At 49.5% G+C, this 17,391-nt stretch overlaps 1 protein-coding gene across 10 annotated transcripts in view; it reads left to right on the top strand.

Moving 5' to 3' along the window:
* CADPS2 (calcium dependent secretion activator 2) overlaps nucleotides 1–17,391 on the top strand; it is a 566,401-nt gene that overhangs the window by 207,382 nt on the left and 341,628 nt on the right. For all 10 annotated transcript variants that reach the window (XM_073652053.1, XM_073652046.1, XM_073652044.1 and 7 more), the window contains exon 14: nucleotides 11,780–11,881. In XM_073652053.1, coding sequence (XP_073508154.1) covers nucleotides 11,780–11,881 — 102 coding nt within the window. The remainder of the gene's footprint in view (nucleotides 1–11,779; nucleotides 11,882–17,391) is intronic.

The raw sequence follows: 17,391 nt of genomic DNA on the forward strand, positions 1-17,391 counted from the left end.
AAGGAGTCAGGGGCTGGCAGCTGCAGAGCTCGCCCTGACTGAGAAGTATCACCGGACCCGGAGTCCGAGGCTGTGGGGACTAATCTCTACCCAGCAGCAGAAACCGACCGGCAGGGGATTGCAGGTCCTCTGGCCCAGAAACCCGAAGGCACGGTCACACGCGTGGGACCAGCACCACCATCGTGGAGCGGAAGCCATTAGAAGGCCCCGAGTCACCGGCCATACGGGTGAGCACCACACGGTACACTCAGGGACGTGGGCTACTTTTACCCGCCTCTAGCAAGGTAGCCAGAAGAGTACAGTTAGTTGGGAAGGCCTACAACTCCGCCTGGCCAGGGGAGATCCCATCTGCTCAAGGACTGACCAGGCCCCGATTGCTAGCAAGTACTCCGGGAGGGTCTATCTTTGTCACCAGTAAAGACCCTGAACTACACCGCATCGTCTGAGTGTTTCCTGCTACCCCCATCATCCACGTCGGCTGCCCTGAGGCCATACCCCTCCCGTTGTGGGTTATACCATCCACGCTGCACCATCCTTCCACCGGCCTCAGCGGTCTGCCCTGCAGCGGCAGCTCCATAGCTGCATTCAACGGGTGGCGTAGTCATCCACCATCTACTGCTAATAGACTGCCACTTAGTCTGACTCCCTGGGCACGGACCGGGTCACCGCCACGAGACTACTACCCCCATCTGATCCGGCTCCGGGTAGGCTCCCGCGTGCGCAACGCTGCGCGACTCAGGCCCAGGGGCGCGTCAACTTTTGGCGTAGTCGGCAGGATTTCGTGCCCGCAACCACCGGGTACTGCGTGCCTGAAAAAGAGACTTTTGAAACTTACCATCCGTGAAGTTTTCCCGCCATCCGGCGCCATCTTCAGCCTTCTTCCCGCCATCCGTGAGGTTTTCCCGCCATCCGGCGCCATCTTCGGCCTTCTTCCCGCCATCCGTGGAGTTTTCCCGCCGTTGGCCGCCATCTTGAGGACGCCGCGCGGGAAGAAGAGGGGCGTGGACTCCGAAAGCGCGCGAGAACTGAAGCCCCGCCTCACGTCCGGACGTTGCGTAAGGTCCTGGAAGGAGCCCAGCAGACGCCGACGTCACAGGAGCGCGACGGAAGGTCCTCAACCCTGACGATCCACTGCGGAGCCGCGGCCTACGGAAGAGGATCATCGCAAGGTAGGCCACGGTCCACTAGGGGGGAGAAGGATGTCGGATACGGAGGAGAGCTTCACCGCTTCAACCCCCGCCAGCGCCACCGCTGTTGCGGTCATGCCTTTCACCATGCCCTATATCCCGGGGGCAGCCTGGCTACCCCAGTACTCAGGGGAGTCCCATACCCTGCATGACTTTAGAGAAAAGCTGGATAGCCTCTTCCAGGTGTACCCCCTCACAGAGGAGCAAAAAGTGAGCATCCTGGTGGCCCAACTAACCGGGGCAGCCCAAAGGGAGGTAAAGTCCTGGCCACCTGGGGGGAGGACTGTCGCGGGGATACTAACCCGGCTGAGGGACACCTTTGATACCCGCACCTCAGCCAAGATCAAGCTTAGATTCTACGGGTGCAAACAGCGGGCACATGAGAGTATAAGGGACTATGCCCTGAACCTACAAGAGGCCCTGAGAGCCATTAAGCAGACCGACCCTGACGGCGTGGGAGACGAGGACAGGCTGTTGACTGAACAATTTATAGAGGGTTTATATTGCAATGCCCACCGAACCCAGTTGCGGGCAATGGCCTTACAGGACCCTCATCTGGGATTTGCACAGTTCAAGGACAGAGCCATCCGGGTGCTTCGAGAACCGGCACCCGGTGGCGTTGTGACCCACAGACGCCCCACTACCACTTACCACCAGGAGGCGGCGCCCTTGTCGGCAGGGCCTGTGGGAGCTGATGCGCAGGCTTTGAACAATGACCCGGCTCCAGACCTGCACCATCAGGTCCAAGAGCTAGCTAAAAGCGTTGCTGCGCTAACCCGAACTGTGCAGTCTTTACAGGTTTCCACTCCAGGGAAGATCCAGCTGGCATCCGGACCGGAGGACATCCCGTGGCGTCGACCAAGGAGGACCCCACCGGCCAGAGGAAGACCCAGCGACCGATACAACGAGGACGGACGACCCATCTGCCGCCGCTGCAATCAACCCGGACATATGGCAAGGTACTGTCCTTTAAACTGGCACAACCTGGGGTAGAGGGCCAACCCCCAGGAAAAAGATCACCAGGCCCATCGAACTGGCGCGACAAATATGTGGGAGGACGTCCGGTCTTACCCGTGGTACTGGATGGCATTCCTATGAGTGCCCTGCTGGACACCGGGTCACAGGCCACCACCATCCCGTACGTGCTCTTCAAGCAGTACTGGAATGACTCGGATATCACCCGCTACCCTGACGACGACTTGAGTATCATCGCCAGCAATGGTCAGCCCGTGCCACAGATTGGATTTAAAGAGGTGACCATTAAAATCGGTAGAGTCGAATTGGCGGCACAGGGACTCATCATTGTAGACATTGACAAACACGAGAGTCACCCAAAGATAACTCTAGGAACTAATGTAATTGAAAATTGTCTTGCAGAGGTGATTTTCCTTTTACAGCAGGTTGCCAAGAACGCCAGCTCCGGCCAGCAGCGAGTGCTCCAGAAAGAGATCCGGGCACTGATGCGACGGCAACAGCTAGAACTCTCCGGTGGTGAGATTGGTAGCGTGCGAATGTGTGACCCTTTCCCTATTGCCATGCCCCCAAAAAGTGAAATGATGATTTGGTGCCGGGCAGCTATTGGTCTGAGAGGTAGAGATTACCAGGCAATGGTAGAACCAGTTTACTCAGATAGTAGGCCCACCATTTTGACAGCACGGGGGGTGGTCAATGTACGCCATGGGAGGGTGCCCGTTCGCATAATAAATATCGGAAAGAGGGAAGTGTACCTGCCCCGGTATGCCACGCTAGCCAAATTGTATACCATCAATCAAGATTCCATACAGTCCGTAGAACCCTTGCCTCCATCTTCCCCGGAGGAAGGTAACGGCTCTAAGAAAACGATGGAGGACTGGTGTCAGCAACTACATTTGGGTACTGACTCCACTCCCTCACACCAGAAACAGGGAGTCTATCGGGTGGTTCAAGAGTACGAGAGAGTGTTTAGTAAACACCCGTTAGACTTCGGGCGAGTCAAGGGGGTAGAACACCACATCCCCACGGGAGACCATCCTCCCATAAAAGAGAGGTATCGACCCGTACCCCCTGCACACTACCAACACGCCAAGGGGATGCTTAGAGACATGAAGGAGGCTGGGGTGATCAGGGATAGCTGTAGCCCCTGGGCAGCTCCACTAGTCTTAGTCAAAAAGAAAGACAACACCATGAGGATGTGTGTAGATTACCGGAAAATCAACCGTATCACACACAAGGATGCGTACCCCTTACCAAGGATAGAGGAGTCTTTGGCTGCTTTAAGATCTGCTAACTTCTTCTCTACCTTGGATCTCACTAGTGGGTACTGGCAGGTTCCTGTAGCAGAGGCGGACCGGGAGAAGACCGCATTCACCACCCCGATGGGACTTAGCGAGTTTACCTGCATGCCGTTCGGACTCTGCAACGCACCAGGAACCTTCCAACGATTAATGGAGTGCTGTCTGGGCCACAGAAACTTCGAGACGGTCTTGTTGTACCTGGACGATGTCATCGTATATTCCAAGACGTATGAGGACCACCTGAAACACCTGGCGGAAGTGTTCGAAGCTCTGGCAAGCTACGGCCTAAAGGTGAAACCCTCCAAGTGCCACCTCCTGAAACCAAAGGTGCAGTACCTGGGACACGTGGTGAGCACTGACGGAGTGGCTCCCGACCCCGATAAGATCACCGCAATTAAGAAATGGCCAAGTCCCTCCAGTGTAAAAGAAGTGCGGCAGTTCCTCGGGTTGGTAGGCTATTACCGCAGATTCATCCCCGGTTTCACCAAAAAGGCAGCTCCTATGCAGGACCTCCTGATAGGCCAGTCCCGGAAGGCCAAGAACCAGAAGCCACCCTTCAGATGGGAGAAGTTAGAAGAAGAGTCCTTCCGCCAGCTGAAGATGGCCCTCACGGGGGATGAAATCCTGGCGTACCCTGATTACAGCCAGCCCTTTATCCTCTACACCGACGCAAGTAACATCGGGCTAGGAGCCGTGCTGTCCCAGATCCAGCAGGGGAAAGAACGAGTAATCGCTTACGCCAGCCGAAAACTGCGACCCACCGAGAGAAACCCTGAGAATTACAGCTCATTTAAGCTAGAGTTCCTGGCAGTGGTGTGGGCAGTCACCGAACGCTTTAAGCACTACCTCGCTTCTTCCCGGTTCATCGTGTACACGGATAACAACCCGTTGACACACCTGGACACGGCAAGACTCGGTGCCCTAGAGCAGAGATGGATGGCCCGTCTGTCCAACTACGAGTTCACAATCAAATACCGGGCAGGACGCTCCAATACCAACGCGGACGCCCTGTCCAGGATGCCAAACCTACCGGACGTAGGAGAAGATCCAGAGGGACTGGAAGAAGTTGAACTCCCCGCGTTCCACCGTCATGGGACTATCCAGTATTCCCATCGGGTAAAGAGTAAGCAAGCCGCTACGTTTAACCCCTTGCCTCACTACAACTGGGAGGAAACGCAAGACAGTGACCCTGCCGTCCGACTGGTGAAGGAGATGCTGACTCGGCCAGAGGCTTGCCTTGACCCAGACGCTCCGGAGGAAGCCAAACAACTGTGGGCTGAGAAGAGTCGACTGTTCCTTTACAAGGGGAAGTTGTGCCGCAGAATGGTTAACTCCCGGACGCATGAACTAATCTGGCAAGTAGTGGTGCCACGAAGAGACGCAGCCATGGTGATGGAGGCATACCACGACGGGGCTGGACACTTCGGATGGAAGAAGCTGGAGTTCCTGCTGCGCGGGCGGTTCCACTGGGTAGGCATGAGGGGAACCATCGAGAGGTGGTGCAGAGACTGTGGCCCGTGCAACCTAAGAAGGAAGGACCGTGCCAGCCAGAAGACCCCCCTTCAGTCCATCGTCACCAAGCAGCCGTTGGAACTGGTAGCCTTGGATCATGTAAAACTGACCCCAAGCAGAAGTGGCTACGTCTACGCGTTAACCATTGTGGATCATTACTCCCGGTTCTTGGTTGTCGTCCCCGTTAAGGACTTAACAGCTCAAACAGCAGCTAGAGCCTTCCAGCAGCACTTCTGCCGTCCACACGGGTACCCGGACCAAGTGCTGACGGACCAGGGACCTGCCTTTGAAGCGGAGGTCTTCCAGGAATTCTGCAATCTGTATGGCTGCCGGAAGATAAGGACGACACCCTATCATCCGCAAACTAATGGACTTTGTGAGAAAATGAACCAGGTGGTAATGGATCTTCTGAACACGTTGCCCCTGGAAGAACGCAGTCTGTGGCCTGAGAAGCTGCCCGACCTGGTGGACCTATACAACTACATCCCTGTAGGTTCCACCAACTGTACCCCGGCTTACCTAATGAGGGCAAGGCCTGGTAAGCTACCTGTTGACCTGGAGATGGGAGTCCTGACACCCGAGGACACTTCACCGGAAGCAGACTGGGACACAGAGAGGCAGCAGCAGTACCGGAAAGTACAGGAGAGCGTGGAGCGAAGTCTCTGTCTCGCTAGGGAAAGACAAGAGAAAACTTACAACCAGTATGCTCCCGCTGTTCCCCTGGTACCCGGAGAGCAGGTCTTGAAGAGGAAGAGACGGCTCCACAAGTTGGACGACCAGTGGGAGAAGGACCCGTACACCGTACTGCCCTCAAGCCACGACAACCCAAAGGTTTGTACCATCAGTAAAGACGGAGGGGAAACCACAGCCATTGTATCCCGGGATCACCTGAAGAAGTGTCCCGAACAGCTACGGAACCCAGAAGGAGAGCAAGAAGACCCTCGACCCGTAGAGGAAAGGGAAGATATGGTTAGTACTGTGCTCGGAGACTTCCCTCGGTCCTGGACTCAAGTCAATGGTGCAGTTGTGGTACCCGTCCTCACGTTCCTCCAACCAGCATCCCAAGTGCCTACGGAGCAACAGGTAGAGCTGGAAGAGCAGCCGGTCCAGGAGGCAGCAGACTCCACACAAGCAGAACAGGAGGATCAACCCTCTGCTCATAGTGAGCCTGCCGTACCCCTAGTGAGCCAAAGAGCCCGTAGACAGCTGCCCAGTTTACCCTTGACAGCTCCTACACCCTGTAGTTCAGGGCCAGACAGTCAGCTCCGTAGGTCCACTAGGGCCACTAGAGGCCAGTTACCCGCACGTTGGAGGATTTGAAGTGTTTAAATTGTTTTATTTGTGGTCACCTGTCTGTTACTTGTAAATAATTATGTGTTTCTAGTTATTTTTAGGAGTCCTTGGTGGATTTACCGGGAATCCTTGTACAATTGGTTGGAGCGTAACCTAGGAATGGACTAAAGACTGTTAAGGACTCGGGGCAGGACAGACCCCTACCTGGTTACGTCTCCCTGTTTTGGTGAAATGGACACCTTGCTTTTCTTCAAAACTGCACCCGGTTGCGGACACGCCGTAACCATCTTTATGTGTTTTTCTTATTGTATTATTATTGTTTATACCTGGTTATGTTTTTCTAAAAATATGTTTAGTCCCGGAGTACTAAATTTCACTAGGGGAGAATGTGGCACCCCAGGGGTCTGGTTTCCACAGTAACAGCAATGTTATGTCTGAGAGCAGGTGGGAGGTCTCTTGGTCAGGGATCCTATGCATGCCACACCTCCTGCCCAGTCCTGGGAGGGGAAGGACTTCCCCTATATAAACCTAGGGCTGAGGCAGGGTTAGTGAGTAGAGAAGAAGTAGAGACAGAGAAGCAGATATAGGAAAAGAACATCAGGAGCTCTGTGGGAACAGTGCTACAAGGAGTCAGGGGCTGGCAGCTGCAGAGCTCGCCCTGACTGAGAAGTATCACCGGACCCGGAGTCCGAGGCTGTGGGGACTAATCTCTACCCAGCAGCAGAAACCGACCGGCAGGGGATTGCAGGTCCTCTGGCCCAGAAACCCGAAGGCACGGTCACACGCGTGGGACCAGCACCGCCATCGTGGAGCGGAAGCCATTAGAAGGCCCCGAGTCACCGGCCATACGGGTGAGCACCACACGGTACACTCAGGGACGTGGGCTACTTTTACCCGCCTCTAGCAAGGTAGCCAGAGGAGTACAGTTAGTTGGGAAGGCCTACAACTCCGCCTGGCCAGGGGAGATCCCATCTGCTCAAGGACTGACCAGGCCCCGATTGCTAGCAAGTACTCCGGGAGGGTCTATCTTTGTCACCAGTAAAGACCCTGAACTACACCGCATCGTCTCTGAGTGGTTCCTGCTACCCCCATCATCCACGTCGGCTGCCCTGAGGCCATACCCCTCCCGTTGGGGGTTATACCATCCACGCTGCACCATCCTTCCACCGGCCTCAGCGGTCTGCCCTGCAGCGGCAGCTCCATAGCTGCATTCAACGGGTGGCGTAGTCATCCACCATCTACTGCTAATAGACTGCCACTTAGTCTGACTCCCTGGGCACGGACCGGGTCACCGCCACGAGACTACTACCCCCATCTGATCCGGCTCCGGGTAGGCTCCCGCGTGCGCAACGCTGCGCGACTCAGGCCCAGGGGCTCGTCATAAGCATAACTCAGATATTAAAAGGAGTGAGGGCCCTGCTCCCAAGCTTATTCTATGAGGAAATGGGGGGGGGGGACGACGACACAAACGCTAAAATGTACAAATATTGTATAATACAGCCATAATATACTAAGTAGGGTAAGTACTTAGCACTACATGAACTGGTCACCAGCCAGTGTGTGTTCAGTACAGACAAAGGCTAATCAGTGCATGGATGGTATGAACGTGATTTTGAAGAAAATTTTGATATGGGCCAAACTGGGACAGTTAGACAAGTGTGTTAAGGTGATAGGCTAGTCTAAAGAAATTAATTTTTAGGGCATGCTAAAAGCTATGAGTATTGGGAATTAATCGAATTGTCCTGGGTATTGCATTCCATAGAATTGGTTCAGCACATGACAAATCTTGGAGACGGAAGTGGGAGGATTTTAGTTTTAAGTCATTTAGCAGAACGGAGGGCATGGGAAGGGTGGTAGACTGAGATGAGGGAGCAGATGTAGAGTGGTGCTGAATCATGGAGAGCTTTGTGGGTAAGAGTGATAAGTTTATATTGAACTCTGTATTGGATGGGCAACCAGTGCAATGACTGGCACAGGGATGAGGCATCGGTGTATCTGTTGGAGAGGAAGGGGAGAACAAGAGGAGTCGGCAAAAGACACAGTGAAGGAGCGGTCAGAGAGGTAGGAGGAGAACCAGGATAGAACAGTGTCCTTGAGGCCAATAGAGTGAAGCATAATGAGCAAGAGCTGGTGATCCACAGTGTCAAATGCTGCAGAGAGATCTAGGAGAATCAGCAGGGAGTAGTGACCATTAGATTTAGCTGTTAGTATATCATTAGAGACTTTGGCGAGGGCGGTTTCACTAGAATGTGAAGAGCAGAAACCAGGTTGTAAAGGGTCAAGAAGAGAATTATCTGAGAGATAGCGGATTAGACAGGAGTGGACCAGGCGTTCCAGTAGTTTAGAGATAAAGGGAAGATTGGAAACAGGTCTGTAGTTAGCCGCACAGTACTGGTCGAGGGATGTTTTTTTTAAGTAATGGATGTATGCTGGCATGATTAAAAGAGGAGGGAAAGATACCAGATGAGAGGGAGAGGTTGAATATTTTAGTTAGGTGAGTGGTGACAGCTGGAGTAAGGGACTTAAGGAGATGTAAGGGAATAGGGTCACTGGTGCAGGTGGTAGGGCCAGAGGAAGCAAGGGGCCTGGTCACTTCCTCCGTGACTGGTTCGAAGTCAGAAAGTGAGCAAGATGCACTGTGGGAGGGAGGAGCATAAATAACATTTGGGGATTGGGAGAAAATTTCCTGTCGGATATGGTCAATTTTTTCTTTTAAATAATTGGTTAGATCATCAGCGCTGAGGTCGGCGGTCAGGGAGGGCGAGAGGGGCCCGGAGGGCGATGCACAAACACCACTCGCAGGGTGAAGGGCCGGAAGAGTCTGACTGTGTGGGCCTCAAAAGAAGGGAAGATAAGTGAGGGAACTAGTGGGATAACCTGAAAAGTACATTTTGTTGAAAGGAGCAGACCAATACCTCAACCTGATCTGTTGTCAGGTCTCGGGGTATGAGAGAAGTGTAGGCCACCATATGAGAGCGCAGCAGCGGCGGTGGTGTCCAACTGCTGGATCCAGGTTTCAGTGAGAGCCAGAAGGTTAAGGGAATTTGAGAGGAAGAAATCATGGATGTAGGAGAGTTTATTACATGCTGACCGCACGTTCCAAAGGACACAGTTGAATGAGACAGAAGATATGCAGGGAATATTTATAAGATTAGCAGGGTTTCTGAATGTAGCAGGGAAAGAGTTAGTGTTATTATTACAAGAAGGTCCTGGATTAGGAGAAATATCACCTGCGACTAAGTGAAGGAAGCCAGAGAGAGTGAGCAGATGGTTGAGTGATTTGTGAGAGCGTTTCTTGTGTTTGGTGGGAGTGAATGAGTCTGTGCTTTATAACATTGTGAAGAGAGCATGACAGCTGTACATAGGAGAGGAGAGAGGGGTTACTATGGATGAAGTGTGCCGAGTATGTGGGAGAACGATGAATGTGGATGATTGTAGCAGCCAGAATATAAATGGCACAAATACAAATGGTGAACACTGTTTGCAAAACCGATGGTCTGACAGCAAGTTTGTTTAATTGTCTTGCTTGTCTTACCTGTCTCCTGCCCTCTCCAACTGCCATGTCTAACTGTGGCGGGACTTTGAAAACCAATGGGACTTCGAAAAACTATGCATAAATGCTATATGCACAAATGCTGCCCCTTAACTATGTCTCAATATATTGGGAAGTATGGGCTTAGATCTAACACCGATTTAATTCGTTAGCAATCAATCAGCTAGCTTAAGACAACAGGAGACAATAAAACTGCAGAAAAAAAAAACAGACTAGCAGATCTACATGGATAATAAAACTTGGTCAAGTAAGTGTGATGACCTTTAAAGCATCATGGCTAAAAAAAATGTAGATGAATGGGAAGTGTATACCAATCAGTTGCACAGCAATACTGGCATGAAGATGCAATGCAGACTTCAGAAGGGTTAAAATACAGCAGATGTAGTGCAGTGTACATGCCCCTTAAGACTATTGAGCTGACAAGCCATGGGATAATGACTGGTACGTTCCATGGTGGGAAATGAGGTAAAGGAAGTTACTATAGTGTATAGCACCTTAAGTATTAGCGGAATGCTTGTGTGGTGAAAGAACACAGAATGTCCATGCTTTTTCATTGTTTTTGTGTGAAAGGACGCTTTTATCCAAAGGTTTTCTCTGTGTACTGTGAATTTTCATTCAACCTGTTCAATAAAAGATTTGAACAATACAATGGTTAGATTGTTTATATTCATCATTTAGATCAGATCACACTTTTAGTAATGCTGAATTATCGGTAATGTTAAAGGGTTTGTGCAGCTCAAGAATATTTTGTTGTATTTACTTTATTTTGGAAGTAATAATGGATGAATGACAGTTAAATCATAGCAAGATACTAGTAAGATTGGTTTTGCTGGGTCGTGGTATTTGTCACTTAGGCAATGAGTTTAAAATTAAGTGAAATTTGTTGCTGGAGTGTCTAAAGAAATTGTTATGTGACAGATTGACTGACTGGTTAGCGCTTTCACTTCCTCCGGATGTCTGATTTGTCTGAGGGAGGGGAGAGACAGGCGAACACTGATGGACTGCAGGGAAAGTCCGTGCAGACACTGCTAGACTGGCACCGGAGTTGAGTTTAGGTGTTCTTATTTCTGTGGGGTGGGGATGATAGGGATTGAGAAGGAGTTGTTAAAGTAGTGGACAACCCCTTTAAAGAAGTCCCCTGCGAAAATATTAGATTTTTAGTTCCATATAAGAGTACACATTGCACGTCTTAATATACTTCATGATTACTGCCTTCTCGCATTATCAATGTCGTACTGGTTATCATTTCTACGATGATACTAGTTGGATCACACAGCACGTTTGTTGTGGATGAGACGTCACTTTTTTTAATGCAAAATTGCAGTGAAAAACACTTCATATGGTCCCACAAAATGTGCTGTGTGATCCAACTAGTATAGTAATATATAGTGTACATCTTTAAAATTGTGAATAAGTAGATTGACATAAATGTAAATTGACAGAGCAGCTTTTTCTATGTTTTTCAAGGTGTATTCCGCCCAAAAGCATTTATAACTTTTTCATAGGATGTGTGGTAAATGCTAGTTAGTGGTGGTTCCACTTGCTTGGACCTCCACAGATCGATTGCTATAGTGTAATCAAGTAATTACACATTTCCAAGTAACCAAAATGTAACAATCAGCAATACACATTATAATAAGTAACGGGAGATCTGTAAAATAGCTTATTAGAGAAATCTGCTTTTTTTCTCATCTTGGACTAATCCTTCATTCTCAGAATTATCAACTCAAGGGAAGAGTCTTCAGCTCAGATTTATTTTCACATTACTAGATACTAATGACAGCTACCGCTCTTAAGAGTCTATGGAGGAGGAAGGTGCTAGAGGCAGACAGACATTCTGCTGCAAGTTTTCCTGAAACGACAATTTAAATATAAATATAGCATGTAAGAATGAGGTTGAAACTCTAAAAACTGGTAACTTTTATAATAACAGTTGCTCAATAATAGTTATGTTTTTGCAGGCCTGATGGAATTGGGACGGTTACAGCTGAGGAACGAGATCGCTTTGAAGAGATTAAAGATCGTCTTGCAGTGCTTTTAGAGAATCAGATAAGTCACTTTAGGTATTTCATCTTTTTAATCCACTTTTACTGGTTTTTAATGTATATATTCAACACGTCATTTAGTTGTACACAAAGTTTCTATGGGATTCAGGTCACGTGATTGGCTGGGCCATTGTAGGAGTTTTATTTTCTTTCTGTGAAACCAATTGAGAGTTTCCTTGGCTGGGTTTTTGTGATCATTGTCTTGCTGAAATGTGCACCCTTCTTCATCAGCCTAGTAAATGGCATCATATTTTTATCAAGAATGTCTCGGTACATTTTTCTATCCATTCTTTCTTCAATGATATGAAGTTTGCCGGTGCCGTATGCTTAAAATCAACCCCACACCCTGATGTTCCCACCTTCAAACTTCACTGTTGGTACAGTGTTTTTGGGATAAAATGCAGTGCTTTTTGGCCTCCAAACATGGTGTGCATTCCACAGAGTTCAAATTTGGTCTCAAGTGGCCAGACTATACTCTCCCAATATTTCACAGGCTTGTCTAAATATTGTTGATCAAACTTTAAACGCGCTTGAACATGCTTTTTTTTAGCAATGGAGTCTTGACCACTCTACTGATAATTCTTTCACTCCTCTGTCTGAGATCTTGTGGGGAGTATCTGGTCCTGGCCAGCTTATGGTGAAATAATGTTCTTTCTATTAATGGATTATGGCCCCAACTGTGCTCACTGGAACCTTAATAATAATAATTTTTATTTATTTAGCGCCAACGTATTCTGCAGCACTTTACAATTAAGTGGCAACATGTACAGACAATAAATTCAATACAAGGTAAGACAGTGTAAACAGTTACATTAGGAGTGAGGTCCCTGCTCGCAAGCTTACATTCTACAAGGAAATGGGGGAACACAATAGGTGAAAAGTGCTTGTTTTTCCCTTCACCCATGACAGCACACCTGAGAGAGAGGATCCGCCCTTCAAGGACAGGAAACCATCTGAAATAAAAGGGCGGCACCTCTCCCCCACTTGAGTTGGTTTCCTGTCCTTGATGGGAATCCTCATGAAGTAATCACGCGGCTGTCATGCTGAAGAGACTTACCCAGGCCTGTCCCGGCGCTGGAAGAATGGGCTTTTTGTCCATGGCGCCGGCCTTCAGGTGCTGGTAGCGACGTCCGCAGGTTCCCCAGGGACCTGTTGCACGTGCACGCGCAGATGGTGCGGAGGTCCTGGGCTTCTGTACACCGCCTCGCCGCCCTCCCCCTGCCGCCAACGTGAACGGAAGTGACGCGCGGTCATGTGCCTCTGACATCATGGCGCGGGGCACGCTGGGTAGGGCGTGCCTCGATGACGTCGATGGCGGCGCCGGAGAAAAGATGGCGGCGCCATGTATAATGCCGGCCAGCATGTATAACGCCGGCTGGCGGCGTTTGCGCTGGGGAAGCGGCGGCCAGAGGGAGGTGGCTGATCTATATAAAAATAAAAAAAAACGGAAGGAGACCGCAGGGACCTGGAGGTGGCTGACCCCGCCCATCTCCCTATATAAAGGAGCATCTGGGGTCAGGACGCTGCTCAAAGTCCTGACATAATGTCTGACATGGAGCAGCAGCAGCAGCTGTCGCCACGGCCACAGTCGCTACCACCTTTATCACCACCTCCGTCTGCTCGCCGGTCTAGAGGGTCCAGCAGAAGGAGCAGCAGTCGTCCCAGTCAGAAGGGTAAAGCCTCTCAGGACTCCACGGTCTCCAGGAGGGATGCGTCGCATATCCTGAAACAGTCTTCAATTCCGGTATCCGCACTGGCGGGGTGAGTGATCTTCGTGATTGTCACTAGATATATTTGCTAATGGGACTCCTATTGTGTGTTTAAATGACCAGGAGGAACCCAGGAAAGTTACCACCAAGAAGCGGAACAGGGAATGTGCGATATTCAAATGCCTGCTAGCGATAGACTGCCAGAAGGAGCTCTGCTCGGACTGCATTCAGAAAACTATTTGTGAGGGTACCCCGGATTTTGCAGCTAGCCTCAGGTCTGTCATCAGATTGGAGGTATAGAGTTCTCTTAAAACAATTTTGAGAAAAAGAAGAAAAATCATATCTGATCCTTCTTCTGAATCTGACTCCTCTGTGTTATCGGATGGACAGTGTCGTAGTGGGGCCTCATCCTCATCCTCTTCAGACAGTGATATAGGGGGGAGACCATGCTTCCCTAGAAGACACAGATAGATTGGTAAAGGCTGTCAGAACCACTATGGGGTTAAAGGAAGATAAATCCGTTAAGTCCCTAGAAGACATCATGTTTGCAGGGTTAGAAGAAAAGAAAAAACGCACCTTCCCGGTGAACGCGAAGGTCCAGGCACTTATCAATAGAGAATGGAGGAAGCCTGAGAAAGTAGGAGCCTTGCCTTCATCCTCAAAGAGGAAGTATCCCTTTGAACTAAAGGACTCTGAAAACTGGGACAAGGTGCCAAATATTGACGCTGCGGTGTCTAGATTATCAAAAAGATTGGCACTCCCTCTTGGAAGACTCAGGGGTACTTAGAGACCCCTTAGACAAGAAGGCGGATACATTTTCAAAGCATACTTGGGAATCCGCAGCAGGAGGTCTAAAGCCATCCATTGCAGGAACATGCACCGCTTGTTCCCTTATGATATGGTTACAGCAGTTGGAAGATCAGCTGAAAGATAAAAAGACCTCAAGGGAAAAATTTCTAGCCAACCTCCCCCTGTTACATGGTGCAGCTGCCTTCCTAGCAGATACCTCTGCTGACTCAGTAAAACTGGCAGCCAGGTCGGCTGGTCTATCAAACGCGGCTAGACGAGCTCTGTGGCTCAAGGGATGCCCTGGGGACTTACAATCAAAGTCTAGATTGTGTTCTATCCCCTGTGATGGGCAATTTCTCTTTGGCAAAAAATTGGACGATGTCCTTGAGAAAGCGAGCGACTAAAAAGGAAGGTTCCCTGGGTTTTCGGCGCATGCCAGGAAGACCTATTTTCGGAGGGGGAAATTTAGTAGAGGTCACCCCCCGGGAGAAAAAAGAAAGTGGGATTTTAAGAACAAGAAAGAGTCCGGATATACAGTACAGACCAAAAGTTTGGGCACACCTTCTCATTTAAAGATTTTTCTGTATTTTCCTGACTTTGAAAATTGTACATTCACACTGAAGGCATCAAAATTCTGAATTAACACATGTGGAATTATATACTTAACAAAAAAGTGTGAAACAACTGAAAATATGTCTTATATTCTAGGTTCTTCAAAGTAGCCACCTTTTGCTTTGATGACTGCTTTGCACACTCTTGGCATTCTCTTGATGAGCTTCAATAGGTAGTCACCAGAAATGGTTTTCACTTCACAGGTGTGCCCTGTCAGGTTTAATAGGTGGGATTTCTTGCCTTATAAATGGCGTTGGGACCATCAGTTGTGTTGTGCAGAAGTCAGGTGGATACACAGCTGATAGTCCTACTGAATAGACTGTTAGCTGCTTTTTTTCTTACCATAATACAAATTCTAAGTAAAGAAAAACGATTGGCCATCATTACTTTAAGAAATGAAGGTCAGTCAGTCCGAAAAATTGAGAAAACTTTGAAAGTGTCCCCAAGTGCAGTTGCAAAAACCATCAAGCGCTTCAAAGAAACTGGCTCACATGAGGACCGCCCCAGGAAAGGAAGACCAAGAGTCACCTCTGCTTCTGAGGATAAGTTTATCCGAGTCACCAGCCTCAGAAATCGCAGGTTAACAGCAGATCAGATTAGAGACCAGGTCAATGCCACACAGAGTTCTAGCAGCAGACACATCTCTTCAACAACTGTTAAGAGGAGACTTTGTGCAGCAGGCCTTCATGGTAAAATAGCTGCTAGGAAACCACTGCTAAGGACAGGCAACAAGCAGAAGAGACTTGTTTGGGCTAAAGAACACAAGGAATGGACATTAGACCAGTGGAAATCTGTGCTTTGGTCTGATGAGTCCAAATTTGAGATCTTTAGTTCCAACCATCGTGTCTTTGTGCGACGCAGAAAAGGTGAACGGAGGGACTCTACATGCCTGGTTCCCACCGTGAAGCATGGAGGAGGAGGTGTGATGGTGTGGAGGTGCTTTGCTGGTGACACTGTTGGGGATTTATTAAAAATTGAAGGCATACTGAACCAGCATGGCTACCACAGCATCTTGCAGCGGCATGCTATTCCATTCTTTTTGCATTTAGTTGGACCATCATTTATTTTTCAACAGGACAATGACCCCAAACACACCTCTAGGCTGTGTAAGGACTATTTGACCAAGAGGGAGAGTGATGGGGTGCTATGCCAGATGACCTGGCCTCCACAGTCACCATACCTGAACCCAATTGAGATGGTTTGGGGTGAGCTGGACCACAGAGTGAAGGCAAAAGGGCCAACAAGTGCTAAGCATCTCTGGGAACTCCTTCAAGATTGTTGGAAGACCATTTCCGGTGATTACCTCTTGAAGCTCATCAAGAGATTGCCAAGAGTGTGCAAAGCAGTCATCAAAGCAAAAGGTGGCTACTTTGAAGAACCTAGAATATAAGACATATTTTCAGTTGTTTCACACTTTTTTGTTAAGTATATAATTCCACATGTTTTAATTCATAGTTTTGATGCCTTCAGTGTGAATGTACAATTTTCATAGTCATGAAAATACAGAAAAATCTTTAAATGAGAAGGTGTGTCCAAACTTTTGGTCTGTACTGTATGTTTGGGGGTCCTTCCGCCGCCTCCAAAAAACCTCCATAATGACGCCAGGCCACAAGTTGGAGGGAGACTTTCTCATTTTGTTCAGGCCTGGGAAAACATTTCCTCCAGTCCCTGGATCCTCAACATAGTGAGAGATGGACTAAGGATTCAATTTCTTCAGCAGCCACGCTGCTCGTTTGTGATAACTGCTGTAAGAAAATCCCCAGACGAACAGTTGGCCCTAGAATCAGAGATCTTGAGCCTTTTGAAGTTCTGGTCAGTCAAAAAGTAAGGGGATTTTATTTTCCTCTCTTTCTAATAAAAAAAAACGGACGGTTCATTCAGAACTTTTTTAAATCTAAAAGTCCTCAACCGATTTGTAGGCAACGATACATTCAAAATGGAATCGATAAATTCAACAATAAAGCTTCTTTTTTTCTGTCACCCATGACGGCACAATGAGAGAGAGGGGATCCGCCCTTCAAGATAAAATGGGCTGCGCCTCTCCCCGCTTCAGTGGTTTCCTGTCCTTGATGGGGGACCTTCCTTCTCGTTGGGCGCAAGGATGACAGAATCAGGATCGTCTTACCTGGGCCGGGGCTGGTCGGGTTTGGCAGGGCACAGTCTCTGCTGCGGCTGGTCCCGTGTATCCTGGAAGCGCCGCGGTGGGCGCCAACATGTGGTCTCCCCGCGTGCGGGCGGTGGTTTTGCGGCACCTGCACAGCATGGTGGCCGGCAACCCCGCGTCTCGGATGTGACGTCATGGGGCGCGATGGGAGATGACGAAACCGGAAGTCGCGCCCCGATGACGCGCGCCGGGACCTCCTGACCCCCGGCGGGGGCGGTATCGGAAGCTGCGGGGACGCTGGCGGTGATCTCCCT

Source organism: Phyllobates terribilis, unplaced genomic scaffold (assembly GCF_046119375.1).
Source record: "Phyllobates terribilis strain yellow unplaced genomic scaffold, ASM4611937v1 Scaffold_11__3_contigs__length_659146591, whole genome shotgun sequence".
Lineage (NCBI taxonomy): Eukaryota > Metazoa > Chordata > Amphibia > Anura > Dendrobatidae > Phyllobates > Phyllobates terribilis.